Source organism: Panthera pardus, unplaced genomic scaffold (genome assembly GCF_024362965.1).
Source record: "Panthera pardus isolate Hobbes unplaced genomic scaffold, ASM2436296v1 HiC_scaffold_6, whole genome shotgun sequence".
Taxonomy (NCBI): Eukaryota; Metazoa; Chordata; class Mammalia; order Carnivora; family Felidae; genus Panthera; species Panthera pardus.
The window spans coordinates 67,774,049-67,793,470 of NW_026526991.1; the positions used below are offsets into that span (position 1 = coordinate 67,774,049).

At 38.7% G+C, this 19,422-nt stretch overlaps 1 protein-coding gene across 2 annotated transcripts in view; it reads left to right on the forward strand.

Annotated features, from left to right (window-relative positions):
* Positions 1-19,422, forward strand: part of SLC38A4 (solute carrier family 38 member 4) — a 71,606-nt gene that overhangs the window by 30,605 nt on the left and 21,579 nt on the right. Inside the window, exons 1-6 of one of the 2 annotated variants that reach the window (XM_019419128.2) lie at positions 283-401; positions 10,648-10,877; positions 14,778-14,868; positions 15,371-15,486; positions 18,251-18,324; positions 18,948-19,040. In XM_019419128.2, the coding sequence (XP_019274673.1) occupies positions 10,759-10,877; positions 14,778-14,868; positions 15,371-15,486; positions 18,251-18,324; positions 18,948-19,040 (493 nt within the window). In that variant the 5' untranslated portion in view covers positions 283-401; positions 10,648-10,758. Of the gene's footprint in view, positions 1-282; positions 402-10,647; positions 10,878-14,777; positions 14,869-15,370; positions 15,487-18,250; positions 18,325-18,947; positions 19,041-19,422 lie in introns of those variants that run through there. The other variant, XM_019419129.2, reaches the window with a different exon arrangement.

Sequence of the window (19,422 nt, forward strand, 5' to 3'; positions counted from 1 at the left end):
TTCCAAAAGCTTTATCAACCGACTTATATGATCTTCATACAGAATGAGAGCAGTCAAGATAAAACTTTCAGTAAATGAGTATTTTGCTGTATAAAAGCCAAAATTCTACAAACAAATAGAAATTGGTGTAACTGATGTTTAATCCAAATGTACAACAGTCAACTGAGTTAGCTGCCTCTTTTTTTTTTTTTTTTTTTTTTTTTTGAGAGCTGACGCAAGTTGGACAGAGGGAGACGTTGGGGCAAGGTGGTGGTGGTCTGATTGGCCTGTCTCATTCACGCCCACTGGTCTTTAAATCATTGTCTAGAGCCCCAAAGGTTCATATAAGTCAACACTGTCGCAGGGGTCTGCCATTTCAAACAATTCCAGAAAGATCGCACAGGACTGGATAAATAATTAAGGTAAAGTTCTTTTTACATGAATAGTTGCAGTGTTAAGATAATGCTTCCCTTCTTCTTTTTATGGTGTTGATTATTTATTACAAATCAGATGTTTGAAAATAGTACTTGGGCAATTCTTTTCTCATTTAAAAAAGATAAAATTGGAATTATTTACCCATATCTTGACTGCAGCTTTCTTTTGCAGATAATTTTAGGTTTGAGCATAAAATTAGGACAGTGGATAATAGAAAAGAGAAAAAAGGGTTAGGTAACAAGTATTTAGTTATTTACATCTCCTGGTTAACCACTGAGTAAAGAGTTGACATAATTTGTCTTAGTAAAATTATAAGGTTTTAGAAGTACATTCCAAATGCTATAACATTAAAGATTTTCCTTGTCTTGAAAACAAAAATGCCCACAAAAACCAATGAAAGGAGGAACATCCCATGACTGCAGCAGGTATCAATGGCTAAGAGTTTGGGCTGCACCATTGGTAAATGCAAAAAACACAGTTGTGTTTTACCTTGCTTCTTATGTGTCCATTTTAATGAAGGAGTATTTTTAGAGCAAATTTACTAAAAGAAACTGGAAAAGTGAATAGAATATAAGAATATATATGAGAATAAGAATAGAAACATAGCTTTAGATTTTGAAGGACTAGAATCAATGATCTAAAAATAAAGCTATATTCCCCAAATTTATCAATCAGATGGGGGAAATTCTCCATGGATTTAAGTATCTGCATATTTTGGGTATCTTGCTGAACATCAAGTAAGGGTCTCACCTAAATTCCCAGGTGATAGCAAAGAGTGTTTCCTAACTCATTGAAAAAAGTATTTAAACTGATGATATATATCACATTCATGGTCAGTTGGCTGAAAGTTTGATTTTTGACACACTGAAGAAATTTAGGTGTGTTTTCTAGAAAAGACTACCATTTATTTTATAGGCCAAGCCCCTCCAGTTGTTCAGATTTATATTTAGATAATGTTTTCAGATTTTCTTGAAAGTCTTTATTTTTCTACTCCTATGAAGTATATCAGTAAGATTTAAGTACTGAGAAATGCAGTTTTGAGGACTAAATTCTTGAGTTTTCTATAACCATGTTTTAATATGAGTTGTTTTACAAAAAGTAAAATAAATTATTTTAAAACAGTACCTCTGAGGGTGATCTAGTATCTATTATGAAGGATGTTGACATTTTAGAATTTATTGCATCCACAATTCAGGTTCTGAAATATCATGCTTTAATACATGAAGCATACAGAATTCACTCTGATATATCATATGGAACAGATCTTTCTACATTCCTGGAAACTACTGTTTGAGGAAATAGGAACTGAAACTTATGCACGAATATAAGAGGCTTCTTCATGTTTAAGATGATAGAGAACCTCTGTTACCATCTAAGAACAGAGCTAGAAATGCTATTTTGCTTATAAAATATAAGAAAATAACATTTAACACATTCAGATTTTATGAATTGTCCTTTATATGATTCAAATGACTGCTTTATGCTTATATCAGCAAGCATTTAATCTTCTTACAAAAGGAAAAGATCTCAACATAGGGTTATTTCTTTTAACTTTTCTAGTTCTCCCCAGGTACTATTTCTAAGCTATGGCTGAGTAGGGGAAAGGAATGGAAATGTTAAAATATTAGCACCAGCAATAGAAGTAGTCAAGTAAACAGTTTTGCTGTCATTGGCAGTTTCTTTTCTAAGAGGTACCTCAGACTGAATGATACCAAATGCTTTTGTGGAAGCTAATTTCTGTGAAAAATCATGCCACAGACTAACAAGCCATCTGACTGTCAATATGTGACCAGAAAGACACCGTTGGGGAAACTGTTTAAAAGAATCTAATATAAATAATGTTAGATTGACTCCATTGTTAACGCTGTATTCATTTACCTGAGGTACATTTGGGGTGTGGATTTAAGTCCATTGCTTGGATGCAAAGATCATTTGGCTCTTAGAAGTTGTATGACCAGCTACTTCCCACTTGCTCAACCAAAGGGTAAATGAGATGTCAGGCTATCTGCTACCTAAACCTAGATTTCAGGGTAGATTCATCAGAACTTGGCATGAAAGACTAGACAGACTGGATGGTGGGAAATGCTCTGCCAGTGCTAGCTTCCTTTTCCCTTTCCCTTATCAGGTAAAATAAATGTTTACAGTCACTAGGAAAGGTCATAACTTTTGCCTCTTGACTCAAGGACAGTTTGGCTTCCCAGATTTGAGGTCTTTCTTTGACGTTGAACTACATAAGTAACACACAAGTTTGCTTTTCTGAGAATCTTCCAGCCTGCATTTTTTGGGCACCTATTCAAACAAGGCACAATGTTTAGTAACTAGAATTTGGATATAAGGAATCAGCTATGATGACATTTAAGATAGCACTTAATAAATGTGAAAAAACAAAGCCTTCTAATAGTAATAGTATCCTAAATACCTTCGTTTCAAGTTCTGATTTTGTATCTTCACGAATGAGTGAAGCAACAATGCAGATGACCACCCCCCCCGGAATGTTTAGTCCATTTCTGCAAAGTCTCTGTATCACAGAGAAACTTCCCTTCATTGAGGAGCAAAGCTAGACTACAGAAAGTTCTGTCAAACCAAATTTGATTTTTCTTTTAGAATAATTTTGAACATTCTTTGTGCAACGATGCTGTTCTTTCTCGTGATGACCAGAGGGAAACACTTCCATGCCACTTTGAAATATTAACCTGTAAAGGGGTAGCAAGAATGCATACTTGTAACTATGAAGGAGAGCATATACGGTTGCAATGGCCTTAGGAGGATATAATACGAGGCACGGTGCCACATGTGCTGGGAATACGTAGGTTCCCCACGCTGTTCCCACTTTCATGAAGCTCGCCACTTAGTGGAACAGACGGTTCTTTATCAAAGAATCACATAAAACGTAAGTGCAAAGTGTGATAAGTAGGTGAAGGAAAGGAGAACCTACCACAAGAGCGTATAACAGGGATCTAGTTTAGATGGCAGGCCTCTCTGACCACATTTAAAGATTTCCAGATTCTTTTAACTTTGGCAGACACCTGGGTTTAAGAATGTGGGAAAGAACATTCCAGGTGGAAAGAACAGCATGTTAAAAGGTCCCGAGGTGGCAAGGAGAAATGAAAAGGGCCCAGGGAATGAAGGGAGGTATCGTTCAATTTGGGCCTAAAGAGCAACATGTGTGTTCAAGTAGGCAGATCTCTGTAACGTAGTAGGAAATTTGACTTGATTCTAATGAGTAATGAAAAAAATCGTTTTTTTTTTAATTTTGAAAGAAGGATTGATAGGACTTGGTGATAGATTGGACATGGATAGAAAGATTCAGGATAGAGAATGAGAGGTGTCAATACCTGTTATAGCCAGATTCTTCTTGTGAGCAATTGGGTTAATGACAGTGCTGTGTACTGAGATGGGGGCAGGAGAATGTGTGTCTATGAACATTTTATTCTATTTTAATGTCACATATAATGTACCGTATATAGTATATTACATATATTATATTTTTCAATCAAGGTATATGCCAACATCATTCTTTTCTGGTCTGCCCATGCAATGATTCATTGATTGTTCGAGAAGTAGCTATTTAGAGAAAAAGTGAAAATGTAAATTATGTTTTAATAGTTCAAAATCTGTTTTTTCTACTAAACAGTTCATCAGCTACAGCAATTCTGTCTTAGTCGTGCTTTATCTTTCAGAGTTTCTGGCCCACATTTCATTCTCAATATTTGTTGAATGAATAAATACCATCTGTAAAATACTTCCACACTGAAGTATAATCATGTTAGTAAACTTTAATAATTATGCACTGAGTGTTTCAAAGTATGTACTTTCTGCTACAGGCACATGATGCAGAATATTTAGTTTCTCATGTTCTAATTCTTTTTAAATTTTGCTCTTGGCTGTTTCCTTGAGTGGCCAGTCATACAATCTTTAGAGCTAAAGATATGAGATAGGAAGATGTGTTCCAGCTTTTATGAGAAGATATCCCTTCGCCAGGACCAAAATCAGGATTAGGGGCCAAAATCTTAAACCACTAATTCATACTTCATGGGCTATATTATCTCATCTTCAAAAGAGAATGTAATGATTTATATATGGTACAAACAGCACGAGATTAAGTCTCGATTCCCATATTTTTAAGGATACCTACCTTGCTTACATTTTTTCTGAGTTTGGAGAACTCTAAAGTCCTCTTTTATGAAAACTGTAGATATACATATAAGATGCTATATATGTTGGCATGCTGATAAAAATAGCAATTAAATTCTGATTATTAAAAGAAAGAACAGGAATTTACTACTACTCCGTGCCAAACTTTGAGGAGCATGATATCTCCTAAATCCTGATAGCACTGCTTTGTGGTAAATAATATTACCCTCATTTTACATACGGGAAGACGCAAATGTCAGAAGTTAGTTACTTCGGCCAAGATTTATGCCCGGTTATATTTATCATCAGAGCCAGAGTTTCTGTTCCTTGTTAATAGATATGAAGCTCTATAACAGTGTCGGCATGTGGTAAGTACTGCCGCATTTTATATACTTTTTTATATCAGGTTAGCTTAATATGAATAAAATCAGTGAGGTTCCTTTGAATAAATATGCAATGAAATGGAATTTAACTGAAGCCCCCAGGCCTACTGCCACATATATTCTGGGAACCCCCTAGAGGGGTTGACTAAAGCACAGAATACAGTGCATTCCAGGTACCGTGACTCAGCTGTGCAAACGGCCTGAGGCGGTAGAGAACCTGTTGAGTTCCTGCAACTGCACCAGGGCTGATGAAGCTAGAACACCGAGGTGGGGAGGAGAGGGAACCAGAAAAGAGGGTGAACCCTGCAGAACCATGTTGAGAATTTAGATTTTCTCCTAAGAACAAGGGGGGGGGGGGGGACAGGAAAGGGTTTTAAGCAAATAAATATGATCCAGGTTTTGTTTTTAAAAGGTCACTCTCGTTTTTGTGTGAAAAGCAAATTGAGGGAGAGGAGAGGCAAGAGAGGGTTCAAGGACAGGGATTAGGACTGTTACAGTTGACAGCAGAAGAAATGATGGTAGCTTGGACATGACTGATGGCAGAAATAGAGAGTAGTAGACTAACTTGAGAAATACTCTGACTAGGTGTAAAATCAACCAGACTTTAAAAAGGACTGGATGTGGGGGGTAAGGTAGGAAAACTTTTAAGAGAAGACTCATGCTTCCGGTTTGAGTAACTTGATAAATGGTAACGATATTCTCCGGTTAGGAAACATCGGAAGAAGAGGACACTGTTACAAGTTAGATTTGGGTCACATGGAATTTAAACTGCCTTTGAGATATCCAAGTATATACATCAGTTAGGACACTGGACATGTGCAGCTGGAGAGGAGAAGAGAGGCCTGGATAAGGATGTCACTTGAGCAGTCCTTGGGATATGAAGTCTTGGGAGTAGATTGGAAGACTGGGGGGTTTAGGACCTAATGTTGAGAAATTTAAGCAATGAAGTGTTAAGCAAAATACTTTTTAAAAGAAAAAAACCAAGAAGTTCCAAAAAATATCAGTGTCATTAATAAACACAAGTTTGGAAGCATTCTTCGAAGGCAGAGAGCAGGTATTTTTCACTGGAAAAGTCTGTGAAAGAGAGAAGGAAGCCAGGGTAAACCAGGGTAAGTGGGCTTTTTTCCCCCAGAATAAGCCTGGCAGCAGCTCCAAGTTAAATCAACGTATATGAAGAGAAGGTGTGGATCACTGGCAACCACTGACCAGGGGGTCACCAATGAACCTCGATCTGGACATTTTAGCCCATTTGGGCTGCCGCCTTCGCTCAAAGGATAAGGCTGTGATCTAGGGCCTTTACAGAAGACACTAGGGCCTCCACAGCAGACAGAGAGGAGTTACAAGCGGGAATGGAAGCTCCATCCACGAGGAAAACACATGACAGCATTTTGCTCCCACAGAAACCTCTCCTAGAGTGCCCCCCGTGGCTGGGAGTGGGGTTCTCAGGGGATGCTCCATACACAGACATCTGCAGAGAAGCCACTTACAGGACCTACAAGAGAGCAACCCATCAATGAAACCTGCAAGATTTAAGAGCAACCTCAAGTACTACCTAAGTTAACCCACATCCCCTTCATTCACAAAGATAGACAACCTAAGGTCACTAAGAATTTAAGGAAAACCAGCAAGCAAGAGAAGGACCAAGTTGAACAAACAGAATTAACTCCAGAAAAAAAAAATACATAAATTTAAGGAGCAAAAGAAGCTTTTGAAAACTTCCAATCAATGTCCTTAGAAAGATTTGAGGAAATATTGCACCTGTAAAACAAATATAAAAAGATAGGATGAAAAAAAGAGGGAGAAGTTCAAAACCAAGTTATTATAAACTCAAAACATGACTGTGAAAAATAGTTAGTGGACAGGTCAAGAAGTAAAATAGGGGGCACCTGGGTGGCTCAGTCGGTTGGGCATCTGACTTTGGCTCAGGTCATGATCTCACAGTTTGTGGGTTCGAGCCCTGCATTGGGCTCTGTGCTGACACCTTGGAGCCTGGAGCCTGCTTCAGATTCTGTGTCTCCTCTCTCTGCCCCTTACCTACTTGCAGTGTATCTGTCTCGCTCTCTCTCAAAATAAACATTAAAAAATTAAATTAAAAATAAATAAAATAGATATAGCTTAAAAGTAATGTGTGTTATATAGTAGAATACTACTCAGCCATAAAAAGAATGAAATCTTGTCATTTGCAAGGACATGGAGGGAGCTAGGGAGTATCATGCTAAGAGAAATAAGTCAGTCAGAGAAAGTCACATGATTTCACTCATATGTGGAATTTAAGAAACAAAACAAACGAGCAAAGGAGGAAAAAGAAGAAAGCAAACCAAGAAACAGACTTAACTATAGAGAACAAACTGATGGTTATCAGAGGAGAAGTGGTGGGGGCATGGGTGAAACAGGTGATGGGGATGAAGGAGTGCACTTGTGATGAGCACCAAGTATTGTATGGAAGTGTTGAATCACTAAATTCTGCACCTGAAACTAATATTTACATTGTAGGTTAACTCACTGGAATTTAAATAAAAACTTAACAAAATAAACTGTTTTTCTACTTAATACTTCTTCAGACCAAGTCTGAGGGCAAAGCCAAGTCATTTTTCCAATGTGAAACAACTCAGAAATTCTGTTTACAAACATGGACACACTGTGTAAGAGGAGTCAATCAAGGTGGATTCCAGCACGATGCAAAATGAACTGAAGAAAGAAGATAGAATGGTGTTCAGAGGACATTGGCAGCTCAGTGAGACCCAGAGTGTGGAGGAGGAGACCATTCAGAAAGTAACAGTGATGAAAAATTCACTTTCAAAGTTTTAATCACAGACGACTTCTATATCATTTATTATGCTGTCAAATATACCACTGGTTCTTTGGAGCATAGTATTAACACAATCATAATGTTGTAAATGCTGATTGTTGGTTTTTAGTGTTCAAAACAACCTACAGAAAATTACGAGACTTAGTTGTTTTACAGAATAATATGAAAATATTATGAGTCTCAATATTATAAAAAGCATTTCATTAACCACAACAATTAGAAGTGCGTGAGAGGATGGATAGAAAGAAGTACGCTAATTTCCTCATCCGTCATATGCACGAGTCTAGAATTGATAAACCAGCTCAGAGGTTTTAGTGAATAATTTAGAAGGACTAACTTTATATAAAGAACTAAAAATAGAAACGGTCATTAATGGTTCTTGCTCTCAAGCGAAACTGGTCTGTGTGATGGGTGAGAAACTTTTTTTACTCATTTAATACAAGTTTCTATTTTTTTTCTTTAACCATACACATGTCTTCCCTTCTTTCTTTGACTTTTATAGTTTTTTATAATTTTTCATTTGTTATTATATACACACACACACACACACTACCTCATGTTCATGAATATATTCATTTTTCTTTCTTCTACTTAAAATACATACACTATGTGGTTTTTTTTTTTCTTAATCCTGAGAGCTACTATCTTTTTTTTGGTTCTGGACAATTCTCTTCCATTATGTCTTTCTATTTTGTTTCTCCCTGGCCTTACATGTTTCTCATATTAGGAGAGCTATTAGAATATGTTAAATTTCGGGGCACCTGGGTGGCTCAGTCGGTTGAGCGTCTGACTTCGGCTCAGGTCCTGATCTCACAGTCCGTGAGTTTGAGCCCTGCGTCAGGCTCTGTGCTGACAGCTCAGAACCTGGAGCCTGCTTCTGATTCTGTGTCTCCATCTCTCTCTGACTCTCCCCCCGTTCATGTTCTGTCTCTCTCTGTCTCAAAAATAAATAAACGTTGAAAAAAAATTTAAAAAAAAGAATATGTTAGATTTCTTATTCTTGCTTCCCCCCACCATGTCTCTTAACTTTGTATTTGTCTTTACCTATTTGTGATATGATTTGAGTGACTTCCACGGACCTATCTTCCAGTTTCATGACTCTCCCTTCAGCTGAGTTCTCTTTATTTCAATGACTTTTTTTTTTTTTTTTTTTTAGAATTCCTTTTTGGCTCTTTTTCAAATAAGCCTGATCTTTTACAATGTTCTTATTTTATGAATTTTGTTTCTTATTTTGAATCTTCCTATTACTTTTTATTATGTTGTAAAGTCTCTTTTAAGTTGCTTTGCCATCTCAGGGGCGCCTGGGTGGCTCAGTCAGTTGAGCGTCCGACTTTCGGCTCAGGTCATGATCTCACGGTCCGTGAGTTTGAGCCCCGCATCGGGCTCTGTGCTGACAGCTCAGAGCCTGGAGCCTGCTTCGGATTCTGTGTCTCCTTCTCTCTCTGTCCCTTCCCTGCTCTTGCTCTGTCTCTCTTTCTCTCTCAAAAATAAACATGAAAAACAATTTTTTTAATTAAAAAAGAAATAAGTAAATTGCTTTGCCATCTCTAGTTACTTAAGTATGAATCTTATATCTCATGCTTACTGATGTTCTTCCTGAGTTTTCATGTGGCTTTTGTAATTTAGGGTTGTGAACTCAAGTGTTTCTTCCACAGATGTGCTACTAGAGTACTGGATTGCAGAGGCATTTCCATGTGGTTGTTTTATATCTGTCAGGGGACTTATGGATTTCATGAGTTTGAGCAATTTTTATGTTAGTTTCTGTGCTCAGGATTTTCTTACCAAATAGGTAGTGCACATTTGAGAACACCTCCCAAGAGTGATAGTATTTCTCCCACTATAACAGTTAAAGAATGGACGGGGGCGCCTGGGTGGCTCAGTCGGTTAAGTGGCCGACTTCGGCTCAGGTCACGATCTCGCGGTCCGTGAGTTCGAGCCCCGCGTCGGGCTCTGTGCTGACAGCTCAGAGCCTGGAGCCTGTTTCAGATTCTGTGTCTCCCTCTCTCTGACCCTCCCCCATTCATGCTCTGTCTCTCTCTGTCTCAAAAATAAATAAACGTTAAAAAAAAAAAATAAAATAAAAATAAAAAAACAGTTAAAGAATGGACTGATTCTAATAGTAAAAACTTAAAAAATTGTGTCAACAACATATGATGGATTCACAGTTTTTTTTTTTTTTTTTTAAAAACACAATGCCAGTCCACCCCTTTTTATGTTACTATGAAAGTGAGGTAAAAAAAAAAAGAAAAGAAAAGAAAAGAAAAGTGCTGGGATTCAAAGCATTAAAGGCAGAATAGAACCTAAAAGCTGAGTCTCTTTGTTGTTAAAATGCATTTTAATTTTTATATGGATGTTGACTGATGCTTGCTCAAAGATCTTGGCTTCATGATCCAAGTGCCTGGAAAGCAGCTCCCTTAGCATGATCCTCCTATCCTGTGTTGCCTGTTATCAAGCATTTTAGTGATGTTAATTCTTTCATGCCCAATTAGCAAATTCAAGCAGACCATTAGATTCTGCTTTGTTAGGTCTTTGTCAACAATTCACTTTTCCTTTCTTTTAAACCATGCAATTTGCTTACAAACAGAAAAGCTTCTTGAAGATCACAGCCAGGTGTTATTTTTTTTTCTTCCCACAGTGAATAGTAAAACACTTGCCATGTTGATATACATAGGCACTCTATAAATATCTGCTGATTGAGCAATTTATTAATGATTTTCCTTCTTCTCTTTGATTTTCCCTTTTTTTGTATTGGGTAAAGGAAACTTGCCAGACATATTTATATGACAGTTTCAGGAGTTTATTTTCTTTCCATGTTTTTATAGAGACCATACACAAAGTAGGTGATTCTATATTCATTTATCTAGTTTAAAGAAAATTACAATGGTTTATTTTGTGTTCCGCTCACAGAACAGAGTGTTCTGAACATCAGCCCAAAGAGGAAGAACCTTAAGCTGAAGGTACAGCCTACTGTTTACACTGAAGGAGCTTGTGTGTGGACAAGAAGCGCTGACAGCTGAAATGGATCCCATGGAACTGAGAAATGTCAACATCGAACCTGATGATGAGAGCATCAGTGGAGAAAGTGTTCAAGATGGCTACACTGGGATGGGAAATTTAGAAAAGGCAGCAATGAGCAGGTATGGGGTTAAAGATGACCAGGTTCCATGGAAAAATGAGAGGTTTGTGGATGTGAGAACAATGTTTTTCAATTCATTACCTATTTGAGAGATAACAATGACATCGATGTTAACACATCAACTTTCTGATCCTAAAGTATTCATTGTTACATCATTATTCTGTGTCTCTGATTTAGACTGTGTGTGACTAATTTAGAATTGAAGTTATAGCATTCTTGTACCATTAATATAGGATACTTCGAGTTATATTAGCCTACCGTTTCTTTTACCTCTTGGACTATTTTCTCTATCCCTCTTCCTTTGACTTCCCCTTAAATGCTGCTGCGTCTCCAGAATTCTGTAGGGATTCTTTGGTCACTAAAAGTGTCCTGTGAGCAAGCTCATTCACAACTATCACGGTCTCACCCACTGAACGTGTGCCACGTCTTGGGCCTGTTAGACATCTCCACTTCCTTTCAGATCGTTATACCCAACTGTGTGCTACACATCTGTATGGGGTATCTCACATGTCAGAACTGCCTCATGTATAAAGTCAAACTTGTAATGTCTAATATTGAACTCCTATAATTCTCTTCCAAACCTGCTCCTCCCCCAGGAGTCCCCAACACAGTGAAAGTCACCACTATCATACAGCAACACAATCTGAAGACCCCGATTAACAACCCTGAGTTGTCCCTTCCCTCGAACCACACATCCAATGTTTGATTGTAGTCAGTTGGTTCCACCTCTTTGAATACTTGAAATCCACCCACTTCTGTGTACCCATTCTACTGCCATCTCACTTTAGGTCCTTATCTGTCACCTATTAAAACAGGCTGGTTGGTCTCCCTGTCTTACAGTTTGCTCTCCCCCAACTAGCTCTTCACATCCCTGCAAAAGTCATCTTTTACAGTTGCCAAGGGACTGCTGTTCCATCCCTTGGTAAAGCCTTTCAGTGGTTCCCCATTAGCTATAAGACAAAGACTGGGCTACACGTTGCTTGGCAATGATCTGTCCCTTGCCTAGCTCTCCTGTTCATCTCTTGCTCTGCTCCCTTTTTGTAGGGAAGCCTTGTTGAGCCACTCCCAGTTCCCTGTGCCTTCACTCATTCTGCTCCATCTGCCTGGAATGTCCTCTTTTAGTATCACCCACCTACCTGCCCCTTTCTCTCTATTGATACCATTCATCCTTCAAGACACAGCTCAAAGTCAGAACTCTTATGAAGTCCAGAGGTGGAAGTGACCACCGGCTCCTTTGTGTGCCCTCTCTCGTCATTATACTGCTACAACAGGCTAATGGCTTCTGTGGCCCCAGCACAAATCACACGGCCTGGAATGTGATACGTGCACAATAGCCATTTGATAAAGTAAACTAACTCCTCACCATATGGTATATAACATGAATGATGCACGACTTAAGACACTTAGAAGGAAATTTTTGACCAAATCTCGGCCTGAGGTAGAGAATATCCTTAGACAAGGACAGCTCATTTCATTTCACAACATCCAGGAAAGGCCGCAGGAGGAAGCACTGGTCTTCCTCCATGGAGCCAGTGGAGTAAACTTTCATGCTGTTGGACCAGAGAGGCCACAGACATGCAAATCGTGGTGTTTTCTAGGTTGAGCAACCCTTGAGAACGCACGATGTGGCAGAACACAGGGCTCTGGAATCTGTAGAGTGGATATCTGAGTTTGGAGACGATATGTATCTTCTGGAAGCCTCAGTGAAAAATGCAGAATGACAAACCAGCACCTAACATTCTCGGGGTGAAGTGAATACCTGAAAGATCGCTGATACTCAGTAAACCTTGTTTCTTTGTCCTCCACTTCGTCACCCTTAGTAAACTGATCAACTCTGATGGCTCTTGTTTCTGAGAAAGATGAGCATAGATGTGATCTCTGCAGAGGTGGCCGAGCTGAAGGGGATGCCCTCCCGAGAACAGTCCTACAGGGTCATTCGATTTGGGCTCTGAAAGCCATAATGGAAAGAGCAGGAATGCTTTTGTTAAAACTGTATCGAGTGTTCTGGGCCACTTACAGTGCCTTAGCTTTTAACTCCTGACTCAAACACAGGTCATCATTTTGCAATTTTACAATCACTCTTAAAAGATGGGTTTTGCTTACATTTGGTTTGGATTGTTCCCCTAAATATGTCTAATTTCCCAAAAGTTCACAATTCATTTATTTGAAATCATTATACTTATGTTTTCAATACAGGCTGGGTTCAGTATCAAAACATTTAAGACGTTCAAAACATTTCTCATATATTTTATCCAATATTGTCATGTGTTATTATAATTCATCACACGCCAAAATAAAAACTTACGAATGACTCAAGAAAGAAACTCTTACTTACTTTTACATTTTACATTTTAAAAACTACTCCTGGACTGAAGGATTCTAATGTATTGATTAAGGTTAAAAAAAAAAAAAAAAGAATGTTGGCATTCCAGAGTTTAAATCCAGACGACACTTTTGCTTTATAATCCTTAGGCCTGCTTTAGGCTCCATTTCATCTTATTGTCTGTTTCCAACTATGAGCATTAGGTACCAGTCTCCACGCAGCAAGTATATTAACTACCGACGATTAAAATAAAGCACCAAAAGGGAGCAGGGGGTTGCGGGGGTTAGTGCAGGGATGAAAGAAAGCAGCATCTGAGGGCACGACGCTCCCTATAAGAAATAGGAGGATGCCAGGAAATGTTCCTAACTTGTGCACAGGAAGCATCTGGAAAAGCACATAAAGCTTAGTAATTTTGTCAGCTGGTCCTGCATACACTTTGCGTTGTTCCACATTCTCAAAAAGGAACCTGGTTGTCCCTCTTGCTCGCAAGATATTTTCAGGATTAGCTTCTATTACAAAGGATAATTTGTACAGATCGCCTGTAATTATTAGTCAAGCCTTTTGGAAACGTGGTGGTAGTAGATCTATATCCTCAAGACGCCTGGCAGACAACTGTGGGACCTGTACAGGAAGGCAATGTGCAGTTGCCAGCCTCTGCCCAAGTAGCCCACAATCACCACGGTGTTCACAGATCATGACATTTTAAGGTCCTGCTTCCTTCCCGGCTCTTCCAATTTCATGGGTGTCTTTAATGCTTTTCTTCCTTTCTCATCGTCTAATAAGCCAAATGTATTTCCAGAGCAGTTAAAATCCTCACACTCAGACACAAAAACCAAACACGACACAGAGCTACCATTGAACTACATTCCAGCACGGGATAGGTGAATACACAGGTGGAGCAAAAAAAAAAAAAAAAAACAAAAAAAGGAAAAAATACCAGCTACAGGGCCCTGCCTGGGGCTGCAGGGCGCCATGGAAGACCCTAGACTTGGAGCCTAGTGGGTGTAGGCATGGTACTTCCCTTTTCTGAGCCATGGTCACCTCATCCTCAGAGTAGGGGCGTGAAAGTTCCTCTCACAGGGATATCCGAGCATCGACTGAGTTGAAGATCAAAGGCCTAGGCCCTTAGCAAATATCTGCTGAATTGAGAGAATCATCTGATTATGGTGGGGCAGGAGTTGAGAAAACTCAGTCACTGCTCCGGTACCCTCTCTTTATGAGGGTGCTAAATGGAAACCGCATTAGCTGTCATTCTCTTTCTTGCAGAGTTAATGTGGGAAGAAGAAATGTGGCTTAAAAAAAGGTGCCAACTGAAAAACTATTTTCTCCTTTCCTAACTTCATCTCTCCTTCCCAAAGTACATTCATAAGTGGAGGGCAGTTGTTGGTCTGGGGGGACCACTGATATGAAGAGAAGGGGGGAAGGAAGGGAAGGAAGAGAAGGAAGAGAAGGGGGGAAAAGGTTTCAGCGCCTTGTTTTTCCTCCCTGATCCAGTTACTTAGGTCACCCGAAACAAGTACAATTCAGAGCATTTACTTAGATGTTTTTACTTTATTTCTTTTTTTTATGTGCATTCAGTCAATTTACTAACGAAGATGCTGAAAGTCAGAAATTCCTGACAAATGGATTTTTGGGGGAAAAGAAGCTGGCAGATTACGATGATGAACATGTAAGTGAATCTCTGCTTTCAGGCAGTAAACAGGACTTGAGGGTGTCTGATCTACCTAGGTCTCTGTGGGAAAACAATGTGACTGAAATTTTCCAAGCCTTGATCAGCACATTCTCTGTTTATTCAGGCCCTTACTGGAATAAGGACTTGTTTTTCCTGTTCGCCATATGGCTACATAAATCATTTATGAAATTCATTTGTTTTTTGGAGAAATCATTCTAACCCAAATGTAGTCTGCAATCATACATGCTTTCCTTTCTTTATGTTACTCAGCCTGTATTTTTTATTTTTACTGAGACCCCTGCTAAAACCAAGCATTCCATTCCATTGAAAATTACATGCTTTTACTGAAGTAACAGCTTTTGTTCACTGTGATTTTATCTTAGTCTTCAATTTCGAACCATAATCTCCTCCAGCAAAGATAATGTGAGAATAAGAATAATTTGAAAAAGGTCACCCTTTTGGCAAATATTTGCTTCAAACGTGCCCCTTTTTCTTTAAGCATCCTGGAACCACCTCCTTTGGAATGTCTTCATTCAACCTGAGTAATGCTATCATGGGAAGTGGGATCTTGGGCCTTTCCTACGCCATGGCCAACACGGGGATCATACTTTTTATGTAAGTATTTGGTTCAAAGCCCATGCACACCTGGTGTTCTTTCAGTTAACAACCTCAAGTCTGATCTTTGTGAACAATAATGCTCTGAGAAAGTATTAGCATATTCTTGGGCTTATATAGATAGAACAGCAACCTGAGGAATGATCAGAGCATACCAATCCTGGTGCTTGTTCAACCAACTGCCCCTAACCAAATGGCAGAAAGTATATGTGCTCAACCACCTAGAGTGCTGGAACAGCCCTACCAGTCCATAGAAAGCAATTCACAAAGTGATTCACCATAAAAAGATCTTTCCCAGCAGCAGATCTGGCTTTATCACACTCTTAGGAAAGATCCCATTCCAATCCAGGCCTACAGATCCCTGCATGCTCCGATCTCTTCTTGTGCCCCATCCCCTACGCCCCCTAAATGCCTGATAACGATGGGCACACTGGCCTTCTCTCCATCCCAGAAGTTGCCATATTCCTTCTCACCACAGGGCCTTTGCACATGGTCCTAGTATCCTTTTCCCTTTCTTCCTCATCTAGTTAACTCCTCATAGCACATCTCCCCCTCCCCCTCATCGATACCTTCCCTGACTTCCATGACTGGGACAAACACTCCCCACAGTTTTAATATTTTAGTGCAGTTGTCTGATATATTTGGTTAGTGTCTATCTTCTTCCTTGCTAGACTATAATCTCCAGAGGATGGAGCCAATGTCTGTTTTCACCCACTAGATGTCTGTATCCCCAAGACCCAGCATAGTGCTTGACATGGAAATATTTGCAGAGTAGCCAAAATGTATTCCTAGACCTATGTACTTGGTCAAATGCTGCCTAAGGACAGCAGCGCCACATAGCTGACCTGGAGGATGGATATCACATCATCTATGACAGACGGCCACAGGTGTTTGTGTACCTTACGTACAGCCTGGTATTTTCCAAGACACAGTTGGCAGTAGTGAAATTCTTCACAGGGATAAAGTCTAATATTAGTCAGGCATCCGTGTGAATGCAGATTGCCACCCCTAATGCAATGCCAGGGTGTTAAATAACTGTCTAAGAATGCAATGCTTATATTATATATAAATATATGCTATTTATGTTTTGAACATCATTTGTGATTATCTAATCACACAGCTATTTGAGGGCTAAGGATCAGGCAGGACTATAAATATTTATATTGTGTTAGTGCTTTGGCCTGTTTTAGGTATAACATTTTTTAGCTGAATGGATTTTTATGTCAACCACTCTTTATGTCATGTTTGAAATAAAGGGTTTTTTTTTTTAATTCTCTGAATCTTAATGGCTTAGAGATGTGTTCGTATACATAGTCATATACTTCTGTAATGTATGCTATCTCTAAGACTGCCTTCTCCTTATTAATTACACATGCCATTACAATCAGAAGTTATCATCGCTTACTGATGAACAGAAATAAGAAACTCTTCCCCCGATCCTAGGGCCACAAGATTATTTTCAAGGAAGAAGAGTATTTCACTTTTAAAACCGACAGCCTCATTTCAGGCCTAAACAACATTTAACAGATTAAGATGTCCAGAGCAATTAAACTGTTATACATGATGGGGTCTGTTCTGTGTATCCAAGTGGCACAGACTGAATGCAGCCGTCTCCCTTAATTCTCAACAAGTGACACAGGATTTCACTGGTTTTACTTTTAGTATTTTTGGCCAAAGCAAGTATATGTTTAGAATACAGGGAATGCTCATTATTTTTCCAGGAAACAAAATTATGCCATCTGAATTGCATCTTTAAAAACAGGGAAGTTCACAGGGCATACGGAAAAATTTACGAATAAGTCATTGATTACAGTACCGGTAAACAGACTTTGTGGAAAGCAAGAGCACAATATAGCTAGTTAGAAACACTTGAAACTCGTGGCCCAAACGTACATTTGCAAAGTTGACTTCGTCAGGAATTACCAAAGAATTAGATCAATTGTGGCAAAATGTTTATTGTTGTGTAAAATAAAGAATAAGGGTGTTGTTGTTGTTGTTGTTGTTGTTGTTTTGTTCTTTAGGTTTTAGGTAAAGGTTAGTATTGTTCCTTTATTTATTATATAGGTGCTTCTATCTATGCTCTTATTTCTGCTTTCCAAATCTTGTTTTTGGAGAAACACTGATCACTGTACAAGAATCCCTACATGCCTGTGGACATGTGGAGGAGTCTGAACCAGAAAGGATTCTTTCTGAACACATATAAAGGCATTTTCCTGCACCCTATACTTCCTTCTCTTTTTTTCTATTTTACAGGCAATTGCCTGAGCTGTGGCTCACAAGTATCTTGCCATCTAACATGCAGGATCAGTAGTGGAGTTTAGACTCTGTATGCTTTGGTGTCTGTATTTCTAGATTTTACATTAAAATTTAGCCAGGCCGTCAAATAGCCCTTAAATTATAAATGTGGCTGAGACTATCACACACACCTGATGTACATATACCCATATGCTGAGTAAGTAGGCATAGTGTTTGCTAATTTTGCTATACATTCAGCATCTAAGTTGTAAACCAGATTCCACTAGTGGAAAGTTTAGGAACTTCTGGTGGTACGTTTTAGCACATAAAATATAGCAAATTCCCGTTGTGTGACAGGAAAGGGTATGTGTAGAGTTCTGAAAAGAATTTCTCAGCTTCCCCCCAATCCACATACTTTCGGAAGGTTAATGACTGAAAGGGCCCATGTGATAATTTATTATAATATCTAACATGAGTTGTGTCTTCTTTATTATAGACATTTATTTTCTACTCTCTATTCCCTTCCTAGAATCATGCTGCTTGCGGTAGCAATATTATCCCTGTACTCAGTTCACCTTTTATTAAAGACCGCCAAGGAAGGAGGTATGCTACCCCTTAAGTCCAAGACGTCCTATTTTGATTCTTGTTAAAGGTATTTCAGTCGATAGCTCTAGAACTGGAGGATGATTTTAGTTAATTTCACATTGCATTTTCTCTGACCCCAATGACACGGCCTCTCAATGTTTTTAGTAATTTGGGCAGCTCAGGGAAGTGAAAGGCAACTGGCTCAGGTTTAAGCCAAATAGAAAAAAGGAGCCTTGATGGATGACAGAAATAACAGTTCTGACGTGCTGCACAGAGCTAAGATGAATGAAGCCATTGCTTCTTGTCTGGAGAACATGTAACATATTTGGTATTGGCTTTTGAGATTGCATCTTTTGGGTTTATAATTTCTGTGTGGTGTTTATGTACACATTTGAGACTCCAGTGTGCAATTATAGAAATATTTTAGTCATTAAAACAATCCTTTTAGGGGCGCCTGGGTGGCTCAGTCGGTTAAGCGTCTGACTCTTGATTTCAGCTCAGGTCATGATCTCACGATTCATGAGATCGAGCCCTGTGCATGGAACCTGCTTAATATTCTCTCTCTCTCCTTCTGCCCCTCTTCCTCTCTCTCTCAAACAAACAAACAATCCTTTTAAAAGGTGTTTTATTTTTTATTATAGGGTCTTTAATTTATGAAAAACTAGGGGAAAAGGCATTTGGATGGCCTGGGAAAATCGGAGCTTTTGTTTCCATTACAATGCAGAACATTGGAGGTAAGGGCATATAGCTTTCCCTACCACTTACACTTTCGAGAGAATGTTCAATAAATAAGAAAACTCTTACAGCAATGAACAAGCACTTTAAATACAGAAAAACAGCTGCTTTACATTCAGAAATTTAAAAGACAAGAAGATTGTTAAGTAGATTTACTGTTCCTTAATCAAAAACAATATCTAAGAAAATATTATATAAGATCCCACCAAATGTATTCTAGAAGTATAGAACAAAACCTCTTGATATCAAATGCTATCATGGCCTTAATTTTACTTAGAAAAATTAAAGCATTAGTGCTTATTTCATTGTTCGAACAGTTGAGGTTTCCTACGTATGATGGGGTTTATTTTGTCAAACTGAAAATTAAGTATCTGAGGGGTA